General features: G+C 44.5%; 1 protein-coding gene across 5 annotated transcripts in view; it reads left to right on the forward strand.

Annotated features, from left to right (window-relative positions):
• Positions 1-25,007, forward strand: part of tab2 (TGF-beta activated kinase 1 (MAP3K7) binding protein 2) — a 60,965-nt gene extending 35,958 nt beyond the window's left edge. The window contains exons 2-8 of one of the 5 annotated variants that reach the window (XM_056429164.1): positions 12,537-12,724; positions 13,554-15,237; positions 18,033-18,193; positions 19,394-19,487; positions 20,806-20,901; positions 22,073-22,153; positions 22,883-25,007. In XM_056429164.1, the coding sequence (XP_056285139.1) occupies positions 12,623-12,724; positions 13,554-15,237; positions 18,033-18,193; positions 19,394-19,487; positions 20,806-20,901; positions 22,073-22,153; positions 22,883-23,022 (2,358 nt within the window). In that variant the 5' untranslated portion in view covers positions 12,537-12,622 and the 3' untranslated portion in view covers positions 23,023-25,007. The remainder of the gene's footprint in view (positions 1-12,536; positions 12,725-13,553; positions 15,238-18,032; positions 18,194-19,393; positions 19,488-20,805; positions 20,902-22,072; positions 22,154-22,882) is intronic. The other 4 variants (XM_056429166.1, XM_056429168.1, XM_056429167.1 and 1 more) reach the window with 4 other exon arrangements.
• Positions 25,008-25,602: the final 595 nt, after the last annotated feature.

The following is a 25,602-nucleotide window of genomic DNA, read 5'->3' on the forward strand; positions in this document are numbered from 1 at the left end:
AGTTAATTCAATTACAGGTTTAACTAGTTTTTTTTTTTTTTACGCATTTAACGCATGCGCAGAATGAGCTTCCAATCTGTTTGTTGTTGGTGGTCGGGACGAAAAAAAAGTCACTTGCAAAATGAGCTTCCAATACACCACTTCAATCTGAACTATGTCCGCTCTCATGCAGACGGTCGTGCTGTTCATCGGTAATGATCCTTCCGCAGGTTCACCTCCTGAAACCTTGTTACGACTTTTACTTCCTGTAGATCAGGGTCTCAACACGTCGATCGCGACCTGCCAGTCGATCGCGGCGTAGTGTTGGTAGATCGCATGACATTAAAAAGATTGGCCCGCCCCCTGACATGTTCTCTATAGCACGTCTTTGTTCTTTTATGAAACTAAACGTCTGTTGTTGATCGTATCTCCACAGCAGCATGTCATTTCTGTCTCTTCGCGTTGCGTTAACACTTATCGATCTCCGTCTCGCGCGCCACAGAGCTCCGTGCGCGCGCATCGGGACCGTGCAAAAAAAAAGTCACTTGTCAATCTGTCCACCTTTAGATTGTATCATGGTGGAGTTAATGGTTGACAAACAAGAGAAAAATGTTCTGTTTAAACATTCTGTTTATGATGAAGATGTATTAATGTTCCATATGGAAGAAAACTGCTAAATAACTGCTGAGTTGCAGCACCATTGTATAGAAGAATGTATAAATGTATATATCCGTCTTTTGTCATAAATCTCTATGTTCTCACAAAATATACCGAGAATATCGGTAATATGTGATTAATCATGATTAATCCACAAAAACCTGTGATTAATCCGATTAAAATTTGTAATCGTTTCACAGCCCTAATATATATATATATTCACATACAATTCAAAATAGAAGAATTATATTTATAGGATAATGAAAAGAGCAGGGTTGCATATTTAGTTTGACTGTAAAAAAAATAATTTACAGTGAATAATTAGAGTAAACTCATGAGCAAGAACAGCTGATGTGGTGACGTCATCAAGTCAGCTGCTGTTCCAATTGCAGAAAGACCGTCCTCCGTCCTCCCGTCTTTTAGAGTCTGGACTCCCTAGACCAGGGGTGGGCAAACTTTTTGACCTGCGGGCCACAATCGGTTCTAAAATGTGACAGAGGGGCCGGGCCAGGAGCATTTGGACACGCAATGTAATTTATTAAACCTGGAGATTGCGTCTGTTTTTTATACATTTCAATTTAAGGTGCAAAGTTAAAGTAAAAACATTTACTGGAAAGAGATCAATGGAATCACTTTCAACATTCAAAACAAATTATTACCCAACGACATACTCAAGCTCAATAATTTCTAATTGTTTTAAACCCCGCAAAATAATGGACGGATTGTCCTGAGAGATAGACTGTATTAAATATCCTGCCTGCAGCAGAAACTAGAAAATGGTCTTTAAATTGAGGGCGATGTGCGGCGTCATCTGGTCAGCATGTGTATGAACCCGTCACAAACAGACTGACAGCGCTTTACTCGAGAAAATATGACCCTAAAGCTGACAATTGAAGTTCGATTTTTAAAAATTATTCATATCTCTTCTGAAAACACGCCTTCACTCATGTGGACGAACTGTTTTGGTGTTTGAAATTGGTTTACCAAAGGTCATAGGTTCACAAAAGCAGTGAAATATCTGAATACAATGCTAGATACATGTAATTGCACCTGTCCATCCTGGAGAGGGATCCTCCTCTGTTCTCTCCTGAAGGTTTCTTCCCTTTTCCCCCTGAAGGGTTATTTGGGAGTTGTTCTTGATCCGATGTGAGGTCAAAGGTCAGGGATGTCTATATGTACAGATTGTAAAGCACTCCGAGACAAATTTGTAATTACAAATAAACTGAATTGAATAAATGAGGAAAACTAAATTTTGTATTAACGTTTTTTTTGTAAAAATGATGTGGTCTGTCACACATTCACCAAAATGATAAAGATGGGACTGAGAAATGACTTCATATTGCAGATAAAGTTTCATGGGGTGTGTGCAAATAAAAAATGACCATTACATTTATTTTTTTTATAAATATGTATTGTAAATTTTTTTTTTTAAATCCACATTATATACATGTTGTGAAATAGAAAACAGAACACAACTATTGACAGACTATTTACAATATGGCTTCACTATAATAACATCATGTCATGAGTCCTCTGCTGGCGGGGCAGGTGGAGCTGCAGGTTGAGTTGCAGGTTGAGCTGCAGGCTGCGATGCAGGCGCTGGTGAATCCTCTCTGTAAAATACAAGACTAGTCAACACAAGTTACGGACACCGGGACGGACACCGTGACACGTAACATGTAGTAAAGACTCTTACCCGGTCCAAGTGGCTCTCTTCTGGCTGCGTGTTCCTCCTCGTGGCTCTGCAGCTCCTCCGAGGCTCCGCGCTGCTGCCAAAATCACTGCGGCTGTTTCTAAATGAGTCTCACCTGTGTGGTGGGCGGGTCCCTTGTGATTTACTGATTGGTTGTTTTTTTCGAAAAATGTTGACAGACAAACTGATTGACAAATCATGGTGAAGGGTTTTGTGTGACGAGTACTTTCCGCGCCAACGCACACCGGAAGTAAACAAAGTTGCGATTTGGACAAGTTCGGCGGGCCGGATTAAAAAGCCTAACGGGCCGGATGTGGCCCGCGGGCCGTAGTTTGCCCATGTCTGCCCTAGACCAAACTCACAAGTCCAAACTCCAAAAGAACACAAGTCTCTACTCCATGTACTTGGAATTGATAAACGCCGATTGAGTGGCTTAATAATCGCGCGACACAACGAATCGATAATGAAATTCGTTGCCAACTATTCTAATATTTGATTTTTAGCGATTCGTTGTTGCAGCACCTACTTTCAAGTTCTCAGGACCACTCTGCTCCACGACGCTTTTCTTTTCTCGTCTTGTTTTCTTTTTTGCTGTTAAATGTTTGGGGAGGTGAGCTTGCATCTGGAGGCGTGCCAGATTGAATCCTGCGAACAAGCTTTTGTTGTGTTCACCGACAAGTCGAGAACAACTACCACAACCTTTTTTTTATGTAGCAGTGCAATACTCTTACCTTTTGTTATGATAAGGTTCAGTTTAGGGCTGCAACAACGAATCGATAAAAATCGATTATTAGAAAAGTTGCCAACGAATTTCATTATCGATTCGTTGTGTCGCGCGATTATTACGCCACTCGATAAGTCGCGGAGCTGTTTGTGTATAAAAAACAAATAATTTAGTTGCGTGCGCGGAGCGGAGCGGCGGTAGAGCGGAGGTAGTGGAAAGACGACCAGAGAGATCATCGGAGAGACCCGTAACGTTGCTCTGAAAAATATGGCGGAGGCAGAAAAATCCGTTCGACCCAAGTCATCCAAGGTGTCGGAGCATTTCACATTAAACACAACAAAAAAGTGTGTGCTATGTAAGCTATGCAACAACAACATGGTGTGGCACGGGAGCACCACGGTAATGATTCAGCACCTTAAGCGAAAACATATTGGAGTCCTTGATGAGGAGGAAGGTTCAACAGCAGGGTGAGTCACGATAGAATCCTACTTTTGTTTCGTTTTGAAGTGAGGAACATAACGCCCCTCCAGCAGCTCTTTTGGTGCTGCTGTTTACTCGTTATCCAGCTAGACTAGCATGACAAGTTATAGCGTTAGCTCTAAGAGCAGTAATGCAGGTGTATACTATAGTTTGCATGACTAAAGATACCTTTTTTCCCACTCGCCTTTTTTGGCCCGTTCATTTTTCAATCTGTCATGTATATATTCTTTGCTTTGTCCCATATCGGTTATTGTTGACAAATATATTTATGTGTATTGTACTTTATGACTTCATTTTAAAGTTATAATAGATATGAGGCCTCTGTCCATGGTTGAAGATGACAGCTTTACGAAAATGATCCATACCTTGAACCCTGGTTACACTCTGCCATCCAGGACCCACTTCACAAATCTCATGGAGAGAAAATATGAAGATATTTTCATGAAAGTGAAGAGTGCAATAAACACCACCACCAGTAAACTTGCTCTCACCACAGATGTGTGGACAAGTGTAGCAACTGAAGCATACTTTGGTGTTACATGCCACTACATTACAGATGACTGGGACATGCAGTCAATCTGCCTCACCACCATGCCATTGCAAGACAGACATACTGCAGCTAACATTGCAGAGTGGTTGGAGCAGGTAGTGGCCAGATATGAAATTTATCCAAGCAAAATCATTGCCATAGTACATGACAATGGTGCCAATATTGTGGCTGCAGTGAATATCCTGGAGGAGAAGCATGGGTAGTCCTCTGTCCGTTGCACTGGCCATACTTTGCAACTTGTTATCAATGCGGCATGAAAGAGTCCAGGCATTGAAAAAGCTGTCGGGGCTGCAAGATGTCTGGTAGAACATTTTAAGAAAAGTGAGCTAGCCAGCAGTAAGCTTTTACATTACATTACATGTCATTTGGCTGACGCTTTTATCCAAAGCGACTTACAGTAGTTACATTCATTCACTGTAGACGCAGCTACAGGGAGCCACTCAGGGTTAAGTGCCTTGCTCAAGGACACATCGACTAGGGCGGGGATTGAACCTCCAACCCCCTGATGGAAAGATGGACCTGCTACCCACTCACCCATAGTCGCCCCAAAGAGAAACAGAAACAAATGGCCACAACTGAGCACAGCCTTGTTCAAGACGTAAGTACAAGGTGGAACAGTACATTCTATATGATAAGCCGACTACTTGAACAAAGGTGGCATGTAACAGCAACACTGTCTGACAGCTCTGTCACACAGAGAGGCAAAAGGTACCTAGATTTGAAACCAGACCAGTGGAGCCTGCTGGAAGAGCTTTCAACAGTTCTCAAGCCTTTTGAATGTGTCACTGCGTTCATGAGTGGACAGAAATATGCAACAATATCTGCAATACCTCCACTTGTGAAGGGGCTGTTGAAGTCCACCCAGAGTGCTGCCTACGAGTCAGCTCCGCTGCAGGCTTTCCAACTCACTGCTGTGCAGCAGTTGCAGGAGAGATGGAAACGGGAGACTGCTTTCTCAGATAGAGCACCAAACACGGTGATTCTAGCGATGGTCCTTGACCCAAGGTTTAAGAAACTGAAGTGTCTTTCACCTGATGAAGTCCTACATGTTCAGACCAAAGTGCAAACAATGGCACTTGAAGAGAGAAGGGAGATGAGTCAGCATGGCAGTTGCAGTGTCACGAATACTACAGCTACTAAATCAGCCACTCTACTTGACTCACTCCTTGGTTCTGATGGTGAAGATGAGGATAGAGCAGGCGAAGCTGAGGATGTTTACGTCCAAGTGAGGAACGAAGTCCTCACATACTTTGGAGAAAATAGCCTTGCCAAGGAAGAAAACCCATTATTGTGGTGGAAGGCTAACAATGACCGATATCCCATGTTGGCCAGGCTAGCCAAGTCTTACTTATGTATCCCTGCCACCTCAACACCATCTGAACGGCTGTTTTCTGCAGCAGGAAACATAGCCTCCAAGAAAAGAGCGAGTCTGAGCCAGGAGCATGTGGACATGCTCACGTTTTTGCATTGCAACGCAAAGTGGCTGAACAAAGTGTGTATGTGTGTATGTGTGTGTGTGTGTGTGTGTGTGTGTGAGAGAGAGAGTTTAGTGAAGAGGAAAAGTTCTGATGTTCCAACAAATCCTGTTACGTTTTCTGATGTGTATGCTTTTTGTGTTAGTCCGTTTATATATATATTTTTTTTAATTTGTATTACTTTAAAAGCTCAGGAATGTTCAAGGAGCAACCTGTTTGTGCACTTTCTAAAGATATTTTGCACTTCTGTTCTGTTTTTTTATAAATGGTTCGAATTAATGCTTGTTTTGTGTGTTTTTTTTAGATTAATCGAAAAAATAATTGACCGATTCATCGATTATCAAAATAAACGTTAGTTGCAGCCCTAGTTCAGTTCTTAGAAACCGTTGAAGCAATGCTCTTTTTTCTTTTAAACTTTACTTTTATTGTGGTGCAGTTGAACTTTCTTGTAGTATTTTGGAGGCGAAATATCAGAAACACATCTCGGCAAAAATTATAGTATTATTGATCAACACAGTCAAAGCAGCAGATCGCAGTCAGGGAGATTTTGGCGATTGAAATCTGGATTAATATTACCTGATAGTACCTCTTCTGTAAATGTTGATTGATTTTCTGGTGATTGGAGAAAAAAAAGTTGAGAAAACTAGTGTTAAATCACTGACTACAGCTCAGCGTTCAACACTATTGTTCCCGCCAAGCTCGACACCAAGCTCAGAGGTCTAGGCCTGCACTCTACCATGTGCAGCTGGATACTGGACTTCCTGTCGGGCCGCCGCCAGGTGGTGAGGATGGGCAGTACCACCTCAGAGCCGCTGACCCTCAACACGGGAGCCCCTCAGGGATGCGTGTTGAGCCCTCTCCTCTACTCCCTGTACACCCACGACTGCACGGCCATGCACAGCTCCAACGTCATCATCAAGTTTGCTGACGACACAACAGTGTTGGGGCTGATCACCGGCGACGAGACAGCCTACAGGGAGGAGGTTGGATCACTGGTACAGTGGTGCCAGGAGAACAGCCTCGTCCTCAACGCCAAGAAGACCAAGGAGCTGATCGTGGACTACATGAAGCGGAGAGGAGAGCACACCCCCATCTCCATAGACGGAGTTGCAGTAGAGAGGTCAGCAGCTTCAAGTTCCTCGGCGTGCACATCTCCGAGGACCTCACATGGACCACGCACACCACTCACGTGGTGAAAAGGGCCCAACAACGCCTGTATTTCCTTAGGCGACTGAGGAAATTCAACATGGCCCCCGCATCCTCAGAACATTCTACACCAGTACCATCGAGAGTGTTCTGACAGGTTGCATCACCGTCTGGTACGGGAACTGCACCGCCCTGGAGCGTAGGGCACTACAGAGGGTGGTGCGGTCGGCACAGTACATCGTTGGAGGTGAGCTTCCCTCCATCCTGGACATATACACCAAGCGGTGCGTGGCCAGGGCCAAACGGATGATGAAAGACAATAACCACCCCGGCCACACACTGTTCACCCTTCTACCGTCAGGCAGGCGATACCGCAGTATCAAGTGCCGCACAAACAGACTGAGGGACAGCTTCTTCAGTCAGGCCATCAGGCTGCTGAACAAGGACTGAGACCCTCATTAACACTACACACTAGAACATATTCTGTGAATATCTATGGCCATGGTGTATATTTTATTACATTGTTTATATATATATATATTGTATATATATATTGTATATATATATATATAGCCTCAAAAAAGTGTATATTTTATTACATTGTTTTATATATATATATTGTCATGATGTATATTCTATTACATTGTTTTATATATATATTGTTAATACTTTCTTCTTTTTTGTGTGTGGATATTGTATAGTTTATTCTCATTCTTATTCTTTTTTTAGTCTGCTACTGCTGTCGGGTGTTTTGCACATAAGAATTTCACGAACCGATTATACTTGTATAAAAGGGGATGTGACAATAAAAACTTGAAACTTGAAACTTGAAACTTGGTACGCTCTGGGTTTTTTAAAAGTAATTTGTTCCTATCTGAATGTGGATGTGGGGGCAGTTAGACATGACATAATCCGGGATATGGTCACACCGTACACCTCGGCACGTTCGCTCCGCTCGGCAACAGCCAATCGTCTTGTGCCTCCTGCACCACGAGAAATCTGTAATTTCTTTCATGTTTGAGGTGCTTTATATATGTATTTCCTCATAGCAATAATGCTACACACAAAAAAATCCAGACTGTTTGCTGTCCTGGCTCCTCAGTGGTGGAATGACATCAGGACAGCAGAAAGTCTCTACATCTTCCGCCTGAGACTGAAAACACATCTTTTCCGACTATCTGGATTAAAACACAGATTTGCACTTCAGTGGCACTGGGATGGCACTTATTGTGGTGCTTTTGTGGTTCGACTGAGTTGAGGAAGTGTTGCTTCCTGTGTTCTTGGTTTATACTCTAGGTTGAAATGCACTTATTGGAAGTCGCTGTAGCAGCTCCATGGCCACTACCCGTGGGTTTCCCCCTCCAGCACCAAGGATCAGCCCAGAACCACGAGGTTTCGTTGAAAGACATGATTTATTCGTCAGCAAACAACGCACAAGCAGACCGCAAAACCTGCGCCTCTGCTCACTCTCCCGTCCCTCCAGCTCTGCTGCCCTTTTATACAAGCAGCATCGGCTTGTAGCTGACTGATTGGCAACCAGCAACCAGCAACCAGCCAGCAGCCGAGGCCAGATTGGGGACAGCTGCCACATATCCCCACCACCCGATTTAGGCCGGGGCTCCATCCGGCTTAACCTACTCAGGGCTCCAGACTAACTTTTTTAACTAGGAGCACAGTGGCCCCTAACTTAAAATGTTAGGGGCACAAGCAGAAAATTTAGGGGCGTACACAGGGTTTTCCTGGGTCAACATTTTTGGCGCGCTGCGCGCGCACCATCTGTTCATGCAGTCGAGATATTGAGTGAGTGATCAGCAGCTGGCCGCTCTGCCATGATGCACGCACACATCCGCGCACACGGGTGAGCACACTCCTCACTAGCACCCCCTCCCCCCGTTAACAACTCTTCTCGGCTCGCCCAAATTTTCTCTATGCAGGAAAAACCCTGCGCACAGTATAAATCGACTTGCAAAGTTTTCCCATCATTTCTACTGTATTACTGATAAATAATTTGACAATATACAATCTTATGCCTTTTTGCCTTCATGAACTGCAAAACATTCACAACAGAGAACTCTTCAGAAGTTACTGTATTGAGTTTAAACATTTTAAGAAAAAAAATACCTTGAGCATGTGCATGTTGCACTTCGATGTGGCCAATCAAAACATTTGTTGGTTTCTAGAGATGCACCGATCAGGTTTTTGGTGCCGATCACCGATCACTGAAATCAGTATTTGCCGATCACCGATAATACCGATCACGGTGTTGATTGAAGCATTCTATTTTTTGTGTTGCATTATTGCTATGAGGAAATACATATATAAAGCACCTCAAACATGAAAGAAATTACAGATTTCTTTAAACATTTAGGACTTTTACTTTGAAAAATGTCCTAATTGATACATTACAATTGTTTGATTGCTATTGTAGGGGATTTCAGATATGTATGGAACACATCTGCATCATTCATTTCCTGGAACTCTTGGGGAAATCTATATACAGGACTTTTCTTAACATACACAAGTCTGACTAATTTGTATAAACTCTTCCTTGGTCCAGTAAAAATGTTCTAATGTTAGCATATGTTAAGCTAAATCTCAGAAACGATCTCTAAAGATACAAAATCAGTTCATTGTTTACTTTTATATGTTCGTGTATGATTTGTCGACATCTTATTTTGAAAAACGGATGTTGTTTCACGTGGTTCTTTACGCTAACTTTGCAAAACCGGATGTTGTCACTTAAATCCTTCCGCTAACTTTCTCAAAACCCTCGCGCGCTCCCAATCGAATGTGTTTACCGTGAGCATCAGTCTATAGGGGCTCAGACATGTGAGAGTCGGCTGAGTCGACCCAGAGATTCAACTCGGAGGACGGGGACGCCGCTCGGTGCGTGAGGATCCCCTCTGACCTCTCACTCTGCGGCCAACGCCATTCGCATTGTCTCCGTTGCGGTGCGCCTCTTTTCACACATTAGCCCCCCCCCCACACACACACACACTGGCCAGCCTTCTTCTTCGGTTTTCGTCTCCTTTCTTCTTCTTCTGGAGTTAATGTCGGTTAGCAAACCAGTCATTCAGGCATTACCGCTAACTATAGTGGGCTGAAGTGTAGAACAAGTTTGTCAGCAACAAAAATATTTAATAACAACAAAAAAATCTGCTAATTTACTGGTCGCGCATGCGCGAGTTGATGAAAAATTTACTCGCACTGTGTCTAAATTTAGGCGCAAAATGCGACCATTTGGTCGCAGTCTGGAGCCCTGCTACTCCCCCTCCCTCCCATGAGAGCTTGGGCGGAGGAGGGGGCTCTGGGGGACCGGGCTCGGGACGTGGGGGCTCTGGGTTTCGGGACGGGGGGGACGGGGAGCTGAAGCCCGCCGGGCCGGGGAACGGGGAGCCGGGACCGGCCGGGATGGAGCCGGAGCCGGGGTAGCTGGCACCTCCGACAGGGCCCAGGGATCCGGAGTCGGCCCTCCACCGACGGGTCGGCTCAGGGGTCGGCAGCTCCGACGGCTCCTGGGGCTCGGGGGTCGGCAGCTCCAACGGCTCGGAGGTCGGCCGCTCCGACGGGTCCTGGACCTCGGAGGTCGGCAGCTCCGACGGGTCCTGGGTAGGGATGGGTATCGTTTGGGTTTTTTCCGATACCGGTGCTAAACCGGTACTTTTAAAACGATACCGGTGCCTAAACGGTGCCTAAACCGATACTTTTTTTTAAAACGCACAATGAGGACATTAAAAACCTCTTCGGCCATATTCCCTGTAGAAGCCATTATCATGGAGCACTGACACACAACGGATATCAGACCGTTAACATACACAAGATATGTTCTCCATTATATTATGTGATATGTATTGTCATGTGCAGACTTTATAGGGTTAATCCTGTCACTGTGTTGATGGGCAAAGAGAACAACCAATCAGAGGGACTGAAGATGACACGTGACAAATAAAGTTTTGCTTCTGACAGCGAGAGTTACACTGAAACAAAGTGACGCCCCACGGTCTTTATTCCTCCGTCATTATATTCCCGGTAACACCGGGTATACAGCCGGGACCGCTGGACATCAACACATCTGCTGACAGACTGTCACGCTCGTAGCTCGTGTTAGCTACGAGCTAGCGCTAGCATGGTTATAATGGCTAATTTATTATTTCTGGGCCTACTTTTATGAATGCAAGACTTGCAATCAACGTTCCGGTACTAATCTGAGTTCAGGCTGCTCATCATAATCGGTCTCCACATTTCAGGGGGACCAGTGACGGTCTCCTCATCGCGTCCAGCCTGACGCTGGTGTGCTCCACACGGGTTCACTAGTCACACACGGCGCACACCTCCGCTGTCAGAGTTAAATATGACAGGCTATCGCAACCTGCTGACAGGGCGGAGTCACCTGAGAAGTTCACAACAATAGTTTTTTTCAATTTCAATCGGCTCAGGCACCGGAAAGAAGCACCGAAATGTGCGTTGCGTTTCGGTCCGGGTAATACCGGTTGTATTGGAACCGGTACCATATTGGCACCGGGTTTCGGTACCCAACCCTAGTCCTGGGGCTCGGAGGTCGGCAGCTCCGACGTCTCCTGGGGAACGGGGTTCAGCCGCCGGGTCCAGGAGGGCCTTGCGGAACCGGCGGTTCTCCTCCGCCTCTGCCCGCCCCATCTCCTCAATTCGGACCAGCATCTGGCCCAAGCTGCTCATCAGCTCCTCCTCTGGTTTCCCAGGCTCCATCCCTTCCAGGTGCTGGGTTTCCGGGGGCCCCACGTTGGGCTCCAGTGTAGCAGCTCCATGGCCACTAACCGTGGGTTTCCCCCTCCAGCACCAAGGATCAGCCCGGAACCACGAGGTTTCGTTGAAAGACATGATTTATTCGTCAGCAAACAACGCACAAGCAGACCGCAAAACCTGCACCTCTGCTCACTCTCCCGTCCCTCCAGCTCTGCTGCCCTTTTATACAAGCAGCATCGGCTGCTGACTAATTGCCAATCAGTCAGAGCAGCTGACTGATTGGCAACCAGCCAGCAGCCGAGGCCAGATTGGGGACAGCTGCCACAGTCGCTTTGGATAAAAGCGTCTGCTAAATGACATGTAATGTAATGTAACATAATAGCGTGGGGCCACTGAAGGAACACTTTTCATATGGCATTAAGGTACAAAATGAAGCGGACAACAGTGTGTGTGCAGAAGGTTTGCCGGTTGGCCCTTTTGGAAAAAACATTTTCTCTGGTTGATTCAGGGTTATGAGATAAATACAAACGAATGTTCCACATGACATTCCTGTGTGAGATGGGGGCGGGAGGGGGCAAACACAGTTTTATAGTCTTCGTGCATTGTCAGAAATAATGTTTGATTAGCTAGGATCAACTGTTCTACAGATCTGCCTTACGTTGAAGCAGAAACAGATCATTACGCTGAGATTTTCTTCCAGAGCAGACCAGACCCCTCCCACCCCACCCCTGTCCTTAATATGCGAGTGTTGACGGTAAAATCCATTGAAAAGGCTGGTTTTCAGAAGTCAGTCAGCGGTGGTTTCCTCCCTCTGCTGCTCTTTTATTAAGGAGCTATGTGTGGAGGGGCCTTCTGAAACGAATCTATGTATTCTCGCGGAGGATCCTTGAACTTTTGTTTTGAAAGCTCCCCAACCGTGGACCACATTGGCTTCTTCTGTGCCACTTGGACGTTTTTTATGGTAACAAAACGCAGACGTTTTAAGCTCATATTACTTTGTGAAGATTCCCTTCCGACGAGAGGGAAAATGAGATTCTGCCTAAGCTGTCAAATGTAGGAAACTTTCTCATTGGATGCTTTCCTTTTTCCATCTTCTTTGTTTGACTTTAGAAGATGTTCAAAATGAAGGTGTGCTGCAATGACTGACGCCCCAGCACGCTGAACAGAACGAGCAGTCCTGACCTGGCGACATACGAATGGCCCAGGGAAGCCACCAGATTGACATTCAGGTTTTGCATGACCTGTGCCAGAAGTTCCCTGAAGTCCCAGAAGGTGTTGTCTCCCAGTGTGTTCTGCAGGTGGGCAAGTTCTAACATCTTGACCCCAGAGGTGTATGTGTATGGATGGTACTATTTAGTAACCACGACATGGTAAACAGATTATTTTTTTAGTCACTATCCAACACTGTACGTATCTTTGTGTATAAGATCTGTCGTGTGTTTATGTTAAAATATATATGTATTTTGCAGATTCAATTCAATTCAGATGTCTTTATTTTTGCCCAAAATCTGAAATTTGTCTCGAAGGGCTTTACAATCTATACACATACGACATCCTTTGTCCTGGGACATTCACATGAATTTTGACTGGGGTCTACTTCTATGTACTGGTGTAAACGGACCATTGCCGATTTTGGTTATTAACTTGAATAAATCTTGTTGTTTGAAGGATATGTTTTCACAGCAACATTAAATAGATATATAGAGAGATACAATATGAGCTGTTAAAGTTCCTAACTAAAGCTCTAAGCAGCTTATAATAGATCATTTAAACTACTCAAATCAAAATGTTCATTTTGCTATTATTTGAATTGGGAGTTTTTTATGAAAATACTACAGATGGAAATAATAAAGTAAAACTAAAACATTTAGAATTTTTTATTGCGGTTAAAAGTATTTTTGGGACGTTGGCAAAAGAAATAAAAATAAAAATTGGTCTGGAGCCTCGTAGAACAGCTGCAATAACAACAAAGGGATCTGGATCTGCTCGTTAGGAATGTTTTTAATTGAAGGAAAAACGGCAATGATCAAAAACAGGTATGGATCTTAGCCTTATTGCCTTTTAGGATTCTCATCTGAAATGCTGTAATTTCATAATAAAGTGATTTCCTCTCTGTCTCTCCTTCAGAACAACAACAATTTAGACGCCTGCTGTGAATACTTGTCCCAGATCAGTCCGGTCTACCTGTACAGCGAGGTAGGAAACCGTGGCTTCTCGGAAGACCCCGGCGTCATCAGGCTTCGCAATCACATGACCCAGCTGAACCTGGGCTTGCAGTCTCAGAATGTGCACGTGGGCCCAGTTCGGAACAACCTGAGAATGAACGGCAGTCGAACTCTGGCCCACAGCCTGAGCGACGGGCCCCTCCAGAAAAGCCAGGCCCCCAACAGTGACTTCTTTCAGCAGGAGCCCCAGTCAGCCCCAGTGCAGGTGCCCTCCAGCATCAATGTGTTCGATGGGATGGAGCCCACACGAAAACCACAGCCCCCGCAGCACCTCGGACTCTACCCTCTGGGTGTCAAAGGATCGAGTATGGGTGTTCAACAGACCCCGCGCTTCAATCCCATCACCGTGACGCTAGCGCCCCACATCCAGGCGGGCCGAAACACACCCACTTCTTTGCACATACACGGTGGTCCACAGCCGGGCCTCGGCAGCCCACAGGGTAACTCTATCTACATCAGGCCCTATGTCAGCCAGTCTGGTACGACTCGGCAGAACCAGCAGCAGGGAGGCAGGGCCCAGTACAGCCCCGCCTCCCAACCCCAGCAGCAGATCTACCAGATCTCACACCCCTCTTCCCTGTCCGGCTCGTGGTCCGGCCCTCAGCACACCGCCTCCTCACATACCTCACAGCACCAGACCCTGGGCCACCAGACCTCGCACGTCTACATGCCAATCAGCTCCCCCACAAATCCCCAGGCGCCCTCCATCCTCCCCACTGGAAGTCAGGCCTCCTCCTCCGGCGTCTCATGCTCCTCTTCCTCAGCCTCCTCTTCTGTCATGCCCACCTCTCTGTCCACCATCAGCCAGTACAACATCCAGAACATCTCTACTGGCCCGCGGAAGAATCAGATAGAGATCAAACTTGAATCTCCTCAGAGGAGCAACTCTACAACCACGACCGCCGTGCTGCGGACAAGCAGCGGGCCCCGGTCCTCCTCCACGTCGTCCTCCTGCCCTTCTTCTTCTTCCTCTTCTTCATCCTCCTCCTGTTCAACCGGGGTGGCCACTGTCCCCACCACCCCTCTCTCCATCGAAGGTCCAGGTCTGAGCCGCAGCCAGCCCACTGTTTACATCTCTGCCAGCCCGCCTACAGCTACCGCTCCCTCTGAGGAGCGCTCTCAACCCAAGTTTTACATTTCTGCCAATGCCTCCAGCGACGACAGTGGGGGTAGGAACCCTCCCACAGTCTACATCTCAGCCAACCCTCCCTTGCAAGGGACCTCGGGGGCCAGAAACATGGGGGGCCAAGTGAGCATGGGCCCTGCGTACATCCACCACCATCCACCGAAGTCTCGTGCCTCTTTAGGAGGGGGAGGTACGGCTTCGTCACCGCGTGTGGTGGTGACACAGCCCAACACCAAATACACTTTTAAAATTACAGTGTCCCCCAATAAACCTCCAGCGGTGTCCCCCGGAGTCGTGTCCCCTACGTTTGAGCCCAACAACCTCCTCAGCCTCCCCTCAGACCACCACTTCGTGGAGCCCGACCCCCTCCACCTCTCAGACCCGCTGTCGCCACACAGGGAGAGGCCGAGCGAGCCGCGCAGACTCAGCATGGGCTCCGATGACGCAGCGTACACACAAGGTGAGCAATACCGAGCATCGTCACACTGATCTTAAGTCTTTATGCCGGAAGAGAAACAAATGAGGCCAAATAGAAAAAATAACACCACTTTGCAAAAATACGTTCTCTCAAGCCTGCAAGTTTGCAGATACATTTCTGTCATGTTAGAGCTGTTTGTTTCACCGATTATTGGGTTGTTTGGCAAATGTCAAGTGGCTTAACCCTTGTGTTGCCTTAGGGTCATTTTGACCCGAATCAATATTACACCCTCCCCCCGCCTTTGGGTCATTTTGACCCGATTCAATGTTTCACCCTCCTGTTACCTTTATATTTACTAACATATTTTACCCGTTGGGTTCAATTTGACGCCAGCAATTAAAACCTCCAGAAAATTATTAGAATTAATATTGTTTTCCAAGTTTAAGTGTGAGGCACTTTATGTTTGTTTGTTGACTACCGAAAGAACACCGACATTAAACATTGAATGGGGTCAAATTAATCCTAAGGCGGGGGGAGGGTGTAATATTGATTCGGGTCAAAATGACCCTAAGGCAACACAAGGGTTAAGAGTCCACAGTGATGAGTTTTTAGACCCACGAGTGTACAGTTTTTTTTTCTTCCTTTTCTACACATTTTTTCCATCGCTTCCTGCCAAAATAGTAATGTTACTACAAGGCATACTGTGTGATTTACTGAGTCTCTTTCCATAACATTGACTGAAGTGCATTTCTTGAGCTATGCTTGCTGTCACAAATGTTCAGTCGCTGGAGGCAACCCTGCTCTGCACGTCCCATGAGGTAGACCAATGAAGGTGACTCGATGCAATGATGTTAGTGTGAGTCGCTCCGTCGACCCCTGAGACTGGTGTATTCTGTTGTGAGTCAAACGCGTCGGAGCACACTGCTGTTTCCTTTTTTGGGCGTCCGACTGTATCACGTGTAAGTCACCAGCTTTTGGCTCATGCACGGAGGTGACTACCACCAAGAGGGACTTCACACTGGGCATGCTGCCTCTGCTGTTGCCCCTCATCAGCCCACTTTGCCTGCTTTGGCCTGGAGAAACATACATATTTGACACCAAAGCTGTATGTGGTAAAAAAAGAAACGCCTTTTGACTGTTAATTAAATATGAATTGCCGATGGTAACCTACACCAGTCACCGTTCACGCCAGGTCTCTAGCTCGCCTGGCAGCAGAATAGCGTTATTATAATCGCATAATGTTGAGGACTCGGTTCTGGTTGGCAATGTGAAGGCATTTGTTGGCGCAAAAGTTAAAGGAAAAGGTTTTATATCTTTCATAATGTTGCCAGACACCTCTAATAACAGTCTGAGCCCGTCAGTGGCTAAAACAAACACTTTTAGTGGATGCCCATCGTCAGCGAGGAGCATGTTTCCCCTCCATACTGGGCCAAATTTCAAAAGTTGTTGTTGTTGACCTCTTTAGTCACTAAGAAAGAAAAACATGGGAAAATAGGATCCAGGTTTAAAAAATACTGAGGCCAATTTGTAGAATCCAAAACATTCTTTTGATTATGCAAGTCTTGCTGCTGGCCACCATATATGTCTTTTGTTATTGTGGGTGAGGCATCTCCCAGAGCCAGACAACATCTTATAAGAAGTAAGTAAAAAAGTTAAAAGAAAAATAAGAATCTGTAAGAAGTGTACCCAATCATTCAAGTGGACCTTTGGATGATAATGTGACTTGTCGCATGCCCAAATTCCTCACAGAAACACAAACGATAAGAGAAGGAGTTGCTGATGGAGAATCGGGCAGGGTCGGGGATCATATGGATGTCTGAGGAAAGAAGAGAGCAGTCACTCATCAAGCACAGCAGCTTACTTGAACTGACAAAAACATAATTGAATGGGTTTGCGAGGAAGGAAGACAAGCTTTAAGACGGCATCATTATCACATTTTAAACATAACGACATATTAAACCAATCAGCTAAACGCCAAGGCACATTTACCTCATTGCACTACGTCACGTTAATGTTCAAGCTCATGTTGTCGTCACGGGTGACTCACATTCAGCAAACGGGTAGCAGTTTAGCTCGAGGATATTATGATGGGAGAATGAGGCTGCGGTCCAACAATATGTAATAATAGTTCCATCCTAATCAAAAACGGCGCCCAAAATAAAATCACAGGATGTATTCAATTTGTCCAAAGTGTACAGTTACACAGCTTGATGGGTGGATGTCATTGAAAGCCTATTGGACATTACTGGGTTGTGTCTCTGTTAGGAAGTTGTCAAGTGGCATGTGTTTGTGTGGAGAGAGAGTGAGTGTTGTTCGTCATCGAAAGTCTGCGTGGGAGGAGTCACGACCTGTCAAACAGATTCAGGAACAAAGGTACATTTTGGGTAATGCGTTGTAGAGACTTGAGCCAAACGTGTGCACAGTGGAAAAAAGGGTGTGCATTAAACATCTGATCCTCCCACAAAGGTGATTAAATGCAGGCAGCAGCATCTGATGGAGTTCACCCGTTTCTCCTCAAGCAAAGTTGTTTTTTTATGCCCAGAACCGGTTTGACTGGGGTATAGAGGATAATTATCTTAACATACGATACAGACACATTTTCAAAGTGCTCTTTATACCCAGTTTTTAGTTACGAGTAGTTTCTCCTTCATATAATCTTTAAATTTGCTTCCCTCTCGTGATTGCGTGTCATGGAAAATGTATGTGTACGTGTTCTCACTCGCTGTTTGCCAGTGAATAAATGATTGAATTCATTAATGGATGCAGTAACACAGAGGAAACAGCTGATGTCAGTGCCATCTGTGTTGTGTGTGTGTGTGTGTGTGTGTGTTCTGCAGCATTGTTGGTCCATCAGAAGGCTCGCATGGAGAGGCTGTGGCACGAGTTGGAGCTGAAGAAGAAGAAGCTGGAGAAGCTAAAAGAGGAGGTCAATGAGATGGAGAACGACCTGACCAGGAGACGGCTGGAGAGATCCAACTCGGTCTCCCAAATTCCTTCTGTAAGCGTTATTCTGGGATTTAAAAAAAAGATGTATATTTGATGGTTTTTGCCCCACCCCCCCTTCCCCTGTATGTAATGCTACTCAGTTGCTGTTATATGGTAAGGGCTTAAAAAGCCAGTTGCCCAATTATAATACTGCATTCACACCAAAAGCAGTGGGAATTTTTGACGCGAGTAAATCCTATGCAAAATCAATGCACAGATGCGAATGGTTGCGTTTGACGCAAATTTTTGTCGGGCGGCGCAAATGGCGTGAATTGTGCGATTGCGCAAAACGAAAAATTTCCTGACGTTTGTGGTATGTCCACAACAAGTGTAAAGCAGAACTAGTGGTTATTTCTTCCATGGTGGATGGCGGAAATGATAACGGTTTCAATGGAGTAAAGCCACGGAGATAAGCCACGCGCCATTCGCACTTTAGCCCCCTCTAAGGTGCGAATGATGGAAATAAACCACAACGAGTAAAGCGTTACGAATATTCGCAACGCTTTACTCGTACGCTTTTGGTGTGAACGCAGCATTATGTTATAAAACTGATATTTATTGTTGCATACAGTAATCATCACCTTCAGAGTTGGTGCTCATATTTCCCAGCTATCACCAGCCAGAATGAAGAACCCATTGGGACAAATGGGACATTTGAAGGGGAAAATATCAAGGAATTCGAACCGACATTGGCAGCTCAATCATAAAAAATAAAATAAAATGATTCTATTAGAAGTCATCAGAGAGATGTTCTCCATAACTGCAAACAGATGCTCTCCTGGTTATTTCTGACAGATAAAAGCTGAGCAGACAAAATAAAACGATCTTTGTCACGTTGTCATTCTTGGTCCCTTTTTGTGGCACATCAACACAACCTGACACGATGTTGATCACAGGGACAGCTAAGACAGCGACAGTGCATTTAAAAAGAAACTGTTAACGCCTCCATATTTATCGCCGGCACAACTTGCGTTAAGATTTGCAGCTGTGAGTTTGGTGAAAACCTCTCGGGTTCAGATCAAGTGCCGCTCTGAGCTTTATTTGTCGAGTCGTCTGTTTCTGTCGTCTGTTAAAGTTTGGGTCAACAGTGGGAGGAGAGAGAGGGGGTCGGCTGTGGAAGGTCAATTGGCTGGTGTTGCTGAGCTCAGTAGCTCCTGGTTATGTATTGTTTACTGAGGCCAGCAGAGCAGCTCCTGTGTCATTTCTTTTCCAGATCGAGGAAATGAAGCAGCTGCGATGCAAAAACAGGTCCCTGCAGATCGACATTGACTGCCTCACAAAAGAAATTGATCTCCTTCAAACCAGAGGTACGATTCCCTCTCCGATACATAATTTTGATATTCTCCCCTAAACCGGCTCACAGCTTTTGTACATGTCTGTGGTTGAATAAGGTGAATAGTAAGTCCCTTTTTGATCCGGGGCACGCAGCTGCACACACACACTTAAGGTGCTGCAATTGTGCTGTTAACGACCAGTTCTTCCTGAATTGCATCCTGTCGCTGGTCGGCAACAAGGGATTTATTGGCCCCCTGGCAGCACTCCACCGCTGACAGAAACCAAGCCGTCGACCAGCAGCTTCACACAAGTGAAGGGGAGCCAAGAATGAATGACCTACTACAGACCTGCTGGTTCCTGGGATTTAATGTCAGGCATAAAACGTGGCCAGTTATGATATCAAGTCACAAGAGGTTTAATTGTTTGATTCTCTGCCAGGTATAAGTCTGTGGGGAGGTCATGCTTTCTGTCCCGTGTGTGTCTGTCCACGGCTAATCTCACTCACAACTGGATTTTTATTTTGTGCTCTTTTATGACCTCGTGGTTGCTGTGATTCACAATTATTATTTTTTTAACCAAATGTTATTCAATGTTTCATGCTGACTTGTTGATGTTGCAAGTCATCAACAAGTGTTCAACAAGCTGTAGCAGAAGGGCATTCCCAGCAATCGACTCGGCTGAAACCAACCCACTGCATCCGTTTTGCCTTTGGAGCTCAAAAGCAAACGTTTGGTCTCAATTCAATTCAGTTTATTTTGTATAGCCTTATATCACAAATTACAAATTTGCCTAAAAGGGCTTTACAGTCTGTACACATACGACAGAACCTCACATCGGATCAGCAAAAACTCTCAAGAAATAGAAAAAAATATTCACGGGGAAAAAAGGGAAGAAACTTTCAGTAGAGCAACAGAGGAGGAACCCTCTCCCCGGATGGACAGAAGCAATAGATGTCATGTGTACAGAGTGTGTGCAGATAAATTCCAGAAATATCAAACATTAGGCACAACATGAGATTATTAAATCCCACCATCTCGACTGTAAGTGAGCAACTGAGAGAGATTGGACTCCTCTGGACTACTGTGTGGTTTCGACTCAGTATCGCGAGGGACGCAAATATAAAAATAATTATAATAATATAAAAGATTTTGGGTTTCATATATTTCTGTTTGCCTACTTTTTATGTTAAGAGGCAAAAACAATTCCCAAAATGGTTTGCTGACAAACCTTCGAAGGCTTGCTGTCGAGCCCTGAAAGACCCTTTAATATTGTTCGAGTCCAGACCATCAATAGATGTTGCACATACTGTTGGATAATGACAACCTATCTTTTCTCTCCATCTGTTTACAGGACCACACTTTAATCTCAGTGCAATCCATAATTTTTATGACAACATGGGATTTCTTGGTCCTGTCCCACCCAAACCCAAAGGTACTTTATCTATTGGTAAGTTTAGAGGAGGTTATGGTTATGTCTGGACAGTTTCCTTAACTGTACTTATTTTGGATTTACTGCAATAGTATTGGCGCATGTTATTCTCTCTCTCTCTCTCTCTCTCTCTCTATATATATATATATATATATATATATGGGCTGAAGATCAGACCAGGCATGAGGTCATTTATAATATCCATTTTTTTATCCTTTCATTAATATATTTATTGCATGATTTAATTTTTCAGACTGTACTTACTGACTTAAATGTGGTGTTGCATGTTTCAACTAGAATGGGCACTTGGTAGAGCGCATACCTTCGCATATCACAAGATTGGGCATTGAATTATGAACATTTTGGCATTAGTTGCATGCCATTGGATAAAAATTTACCGCGGTATGGAAAAAAGAAGATTTTGACCTTTTCATGACCTTGACCTTTGACCCGATAGATCCCAAAATCTAATCAAATGGTCCCCGGATAATAACCAATCATCCCACCAAATTTAATGTGATTCGGTTTAATACTTTTTTAGTTATGCGAGTAACACGCATACAAATAAATAAATAAATACACGGCGATCAAAACATAACCTTCTGCATTTTCAATGCGAAGGTAATTATGTCGACATGCAAATGCAAATTCTCAGCTAACGTTGCGAAGTACCGAACCAAACAAGTTAATTTTCATTTCTTTTGTTTTCTTCTTCTTTTAAATTGTTGAGACGCTACAGCGTCTAGTTCTTTAGCATCTGGTCCCAGACCACCAGGTTCTGGCACCGCTCCATCCCACAGGCACATCGTTTATTTTATAATAAACAACCTCAAACTATTCTGCAAAACAAAACACTGTTTCTGACTTGACATTGCAGTTACTCGCTGTTTTCTTTTAATCTTAATTGGGGTGTTGAATCGGTATATTCCTTTTAAATGTAACGACCCCCAAACCAGCTGTGAATGGAGCTGAAGACGCATTTGCTCAATGAGAGATGCATTCCCACGGATCTATCAGATTGTTTGCCTTTTAGATTTTGTCAATCGGCTCAGGATATTGATATGACTGACTGACTACTGATTTCTTCTTCTGCCCCCTCCAACCTGCTCTGTAATCTCTCTTTCTTTTCACCCATCCATCCGCCTACCCCTCATCCGCTCATCCCTCCCTTACACTCTGCTGGGGCCAGACAGGAGAGGATGTAGATATAATGTGACCTCTGAGCTCCTGATGGAGCCCTCCTCTGGTCCTTCCCCTCCTCCCCCACTTGGTTGGTATCTCTGTCCTCTCTCTTCTCATTTCATTCTTCCTCCGTTCTTCCTGCGTTCTTCCTCCCTTTCATCATTGTCTTCAACAAGCTCCAGGCCTTGTACCAAGAAAAGAAAGCTATCTTTTGGTTCGCTGCTTATTGGGGTTATTTTAGTGCTGCTATCTAGCGCCGACCAATCGGTGCACAGAAAATGTGTTTTTTTAATTTATTAGCTTTGAATAATTAAGCCATAGACTATTTATTTTTGTATTCAGTATTCGCTCCGACTTGTTTCACACCGCCAGGTTAGAGCTCAATGAATACGGCTAAAATATAAAGCTCATAATCCTTTTGATTAACATATTCACACATACAAATCAAAACATTAATTCTGCATTTGTCAATTAAAACTTTTAAGTTCTTCATATTTGTGTAATATCATTTCACACACAACAGAGCTTTGATTGGTCAGTAAGCGAGGCTTCTTTAAGAGTTGATCAGTTTTCTTGAACATAACTTGCTGTGGAGCAGGTTAGTTGTAAAGCATAAGCATAGCGATCTCAAAGTTACCCCCAATACAGTTTCCTGGTGTGAGGACGCATTGTTTTCAGGATGATGATCCTCGATTTTCTCGATGTCTAGAATTCCTGCCTCGCCTCAAGATAACTTAATATATGTAGCTTGCATTTCGAACACTTCTTCTGCTCCCGTGTCCTGACCTCCTCCTCTTCTTCTTCCTCCTCTTCACAGACCCGGGCAGTAAGATTGTGAAGCCCATCGCAGACCAGGAGGAGGACGAGGGAATGCAGTGGAACTGCACCGCCTGCACCTTCCTCAATCACCCCGCCCTCAACCGCTGTGAACAGTGTGATTTCCCGCGGCACTTCTGAGCCAACGAGGCCGCGCCGTGCCGCCCCGCCAGTCCCGAGTAGAAAGGCCTCTCCTTCTCTTCCGTTTCGCTAGGCGTATGAAAACCCCAGGTGGGGGTGGGGTGTGTGCGTCACCGAGCATCAGTCGCCCGTTTGGTTTCTTTCTTCCCTCCTCTCTAAGGTGTGTGAGAATGCTGTCCACTCTTCAGTGGCTTGACTGGACGCTGTTTCACAGTATGTGTTTTTCCACGAAGCCTGGCGGAGTCGGACGATGCTTCCCTCACCTTAGAGACTCGGATGCTCGACAGGCGATTCTTTCCTCCTGGGGATACCTCGCTGCTGCCACTTACAGTATTACGAGTGGGGCCCTGCAGTGTGACGGCACGCATACACCACACACACACACACACACACACACACATACACACACACACACACACGCACCACACACAGGTGCGAATGTGCCTTTTGCTGATTACATATTTTGTTGTTGTTTTTATTCCTCTTTGGTGGTGTGATCGGGGAATTGGGAACTTTGTTCAGCCACTGCTCTCCACCTGAAGGAGAAACTAACAGACTAATCGTGGGACTTTTTCAAGTTTGTTTGCTGTTTCTCGAGGATGACAAAAGTGGGAACCAGCAGTGTCGCTGCCACTCAAATGTGCCTCTTGTACGCCCCCACCCCCCTTTCAGTATCCCCTTTTCTGTCTCCTCAGCCATGATTTAATGAAAAATAAACTAAGTTGCATGCTTTGTGTACAATACACAGAGGCACAAACTCTCCTAGAGCTTTTTACTGTACATAATTTTAGAATGTGCCTCGAAAGCCTTCTTCCTCACACTATGAATCACTTGTATTTCCTGTAAGTATACCTTTATTAACTTTGTTTTGTTTTGTTTTCCTCTTTTAAACAAATAAGCACCGTGCTCCCCTTTTTTCATCTTTTAAAAAAAAGCTTTTTGACTTGATTTCTGTGAGAGTTGAAGCCTTGCAGAAGGAGAGGAGCAGAGCCGTCATCATGAAGCTACGTCCGACCTGATCGCTCTCTGCTTGTGTAATTGCTGCGCTGCCTGTGTACGATCTGCAGATGCAGCAAAATGGAAGATGATGGAGTAGTGTTTTTTTTGTTTTTTTTCAGGACGTCAAATATGTCGGGACTATCGGAGGGCGGGAGGGAGGGAAAGGGGGTTATAATGCAAAATTACAAACTGCCATCTTATCTGACAACTGGAATGTAGGTTTAATGTTTCGGGGACAACTTCACCTCAGTGCAAAGAGACACTCATCTTCCAGAACAATCAGGGTGTTACTGCAGATCCATGGAACGTCAGATGGAGCTAAAGGTCTCCGTGCCGCTGTGCACCTGAATCGTTTTTTCCTTCTAGAGGTAACAAAGTGAACATGTTTCAGTTTAAAGCTATAATGTGGAGATATTCATATGGGTCCCATTGTCTTTTATATACAACTGGTCACAATAGTCACAACATCATGGAAGCTGTCCACTTTGTATACTCTTATTTGTATTTGGCTCATTTCATCCTCCTAAGCTTTTATTGATGAGGGTGTTTCTAAAGTTTACTTATTGTCATTACCTTACTTTAACTGTGGAGTAGTTACTGTTTTTCTTCTTTTTTTCCACACTTGTGAAAAACGTTGCCTTGCGTCAGTGCCTTAGAACTATCGAATTTGTATTGTCACATCCAAGTGCCATTTTTAAAACCGAAATTTCAGTATTGTTTAAACCCATTTAAAAGTAGAAGATGGATTACTGTCTCTTAAGCACTTACGCTATAGTTCTTTCCTTTTTTTTCTTTTTTTTCTTAATCCAAAGAAACCAGTTTTCAGCTTTATCTGCACCTTGGTGTGAAGAGGCAGTTTATTCATGTTTTATTAAATCGAAAAAAATAATTTGGATATCTAAAGTGTTTCTTTGATTTTAGCTGAGAAAACTGTCTTTGTAACAGATAAGTTATTTGTAAAAAATAATTAAAAAAATCTATTCTGAGTTTTGGGATTTGTCTTTGTGATGCTTTTGATTTTATCCACTAGATGGCAGAATAGACCAACCTAGGTTTGAGTAGAGGCAGCTCGTCTAAATCTATATATCTATCAAGATATAGATAGAGATATACATACCACCAGCTTAATGTTCCCAAATCCTGACAGTAACATAGTGTGTTTTAAAGGCCCTTGTAGTAAGTGAGCAAACATTTTGCAACATCATAGCAGAAAACCTGCAGCTGGAACGAATTGTTAACAATGGCTGCATTCCACTTAGGTTTTATTAAATTGCTCTAGTATTGCATCTTATTGGGATTCTTCATAGAATTGTATAATTGTTAACTTTATTGCCAGTATTCGTTTAGTCTTCCTACTGTTTTTTCAAATAAAAAAACTGCTACTCGTAGACTACCACGTGGAAACAGTACAGGTTCAAGCTCCCAGAATCCTTCCCATCATGCGGTCATAGATGTCTGTTAAATTTCAACCTTCAATCAATGTTAAAGGAACTTTCATTTTGTGTTGAGTTTGTTTCCTAGAACTTGCATCCCTTTTAGAACAACTTATTTTTACTGCAGCCGGATCTGACAGTCTGTCCG

This window comes from Pseudoliparis swirei, chromosome 13 (genome assembly GCF_029220125.1).
Source record: "Pseudoliparis swirei isolate HS2019 ecotype Mariana Trench chromosome 13, NWPU_hadal_v1, whole genome shotgun sequence".
Lineage (NCBI taxonomy): Eukaryota > Metazoa > Chordata > Actinopteri > Perciformes > Liparidae > Pseudoliparis > Pseudoliparis swirei.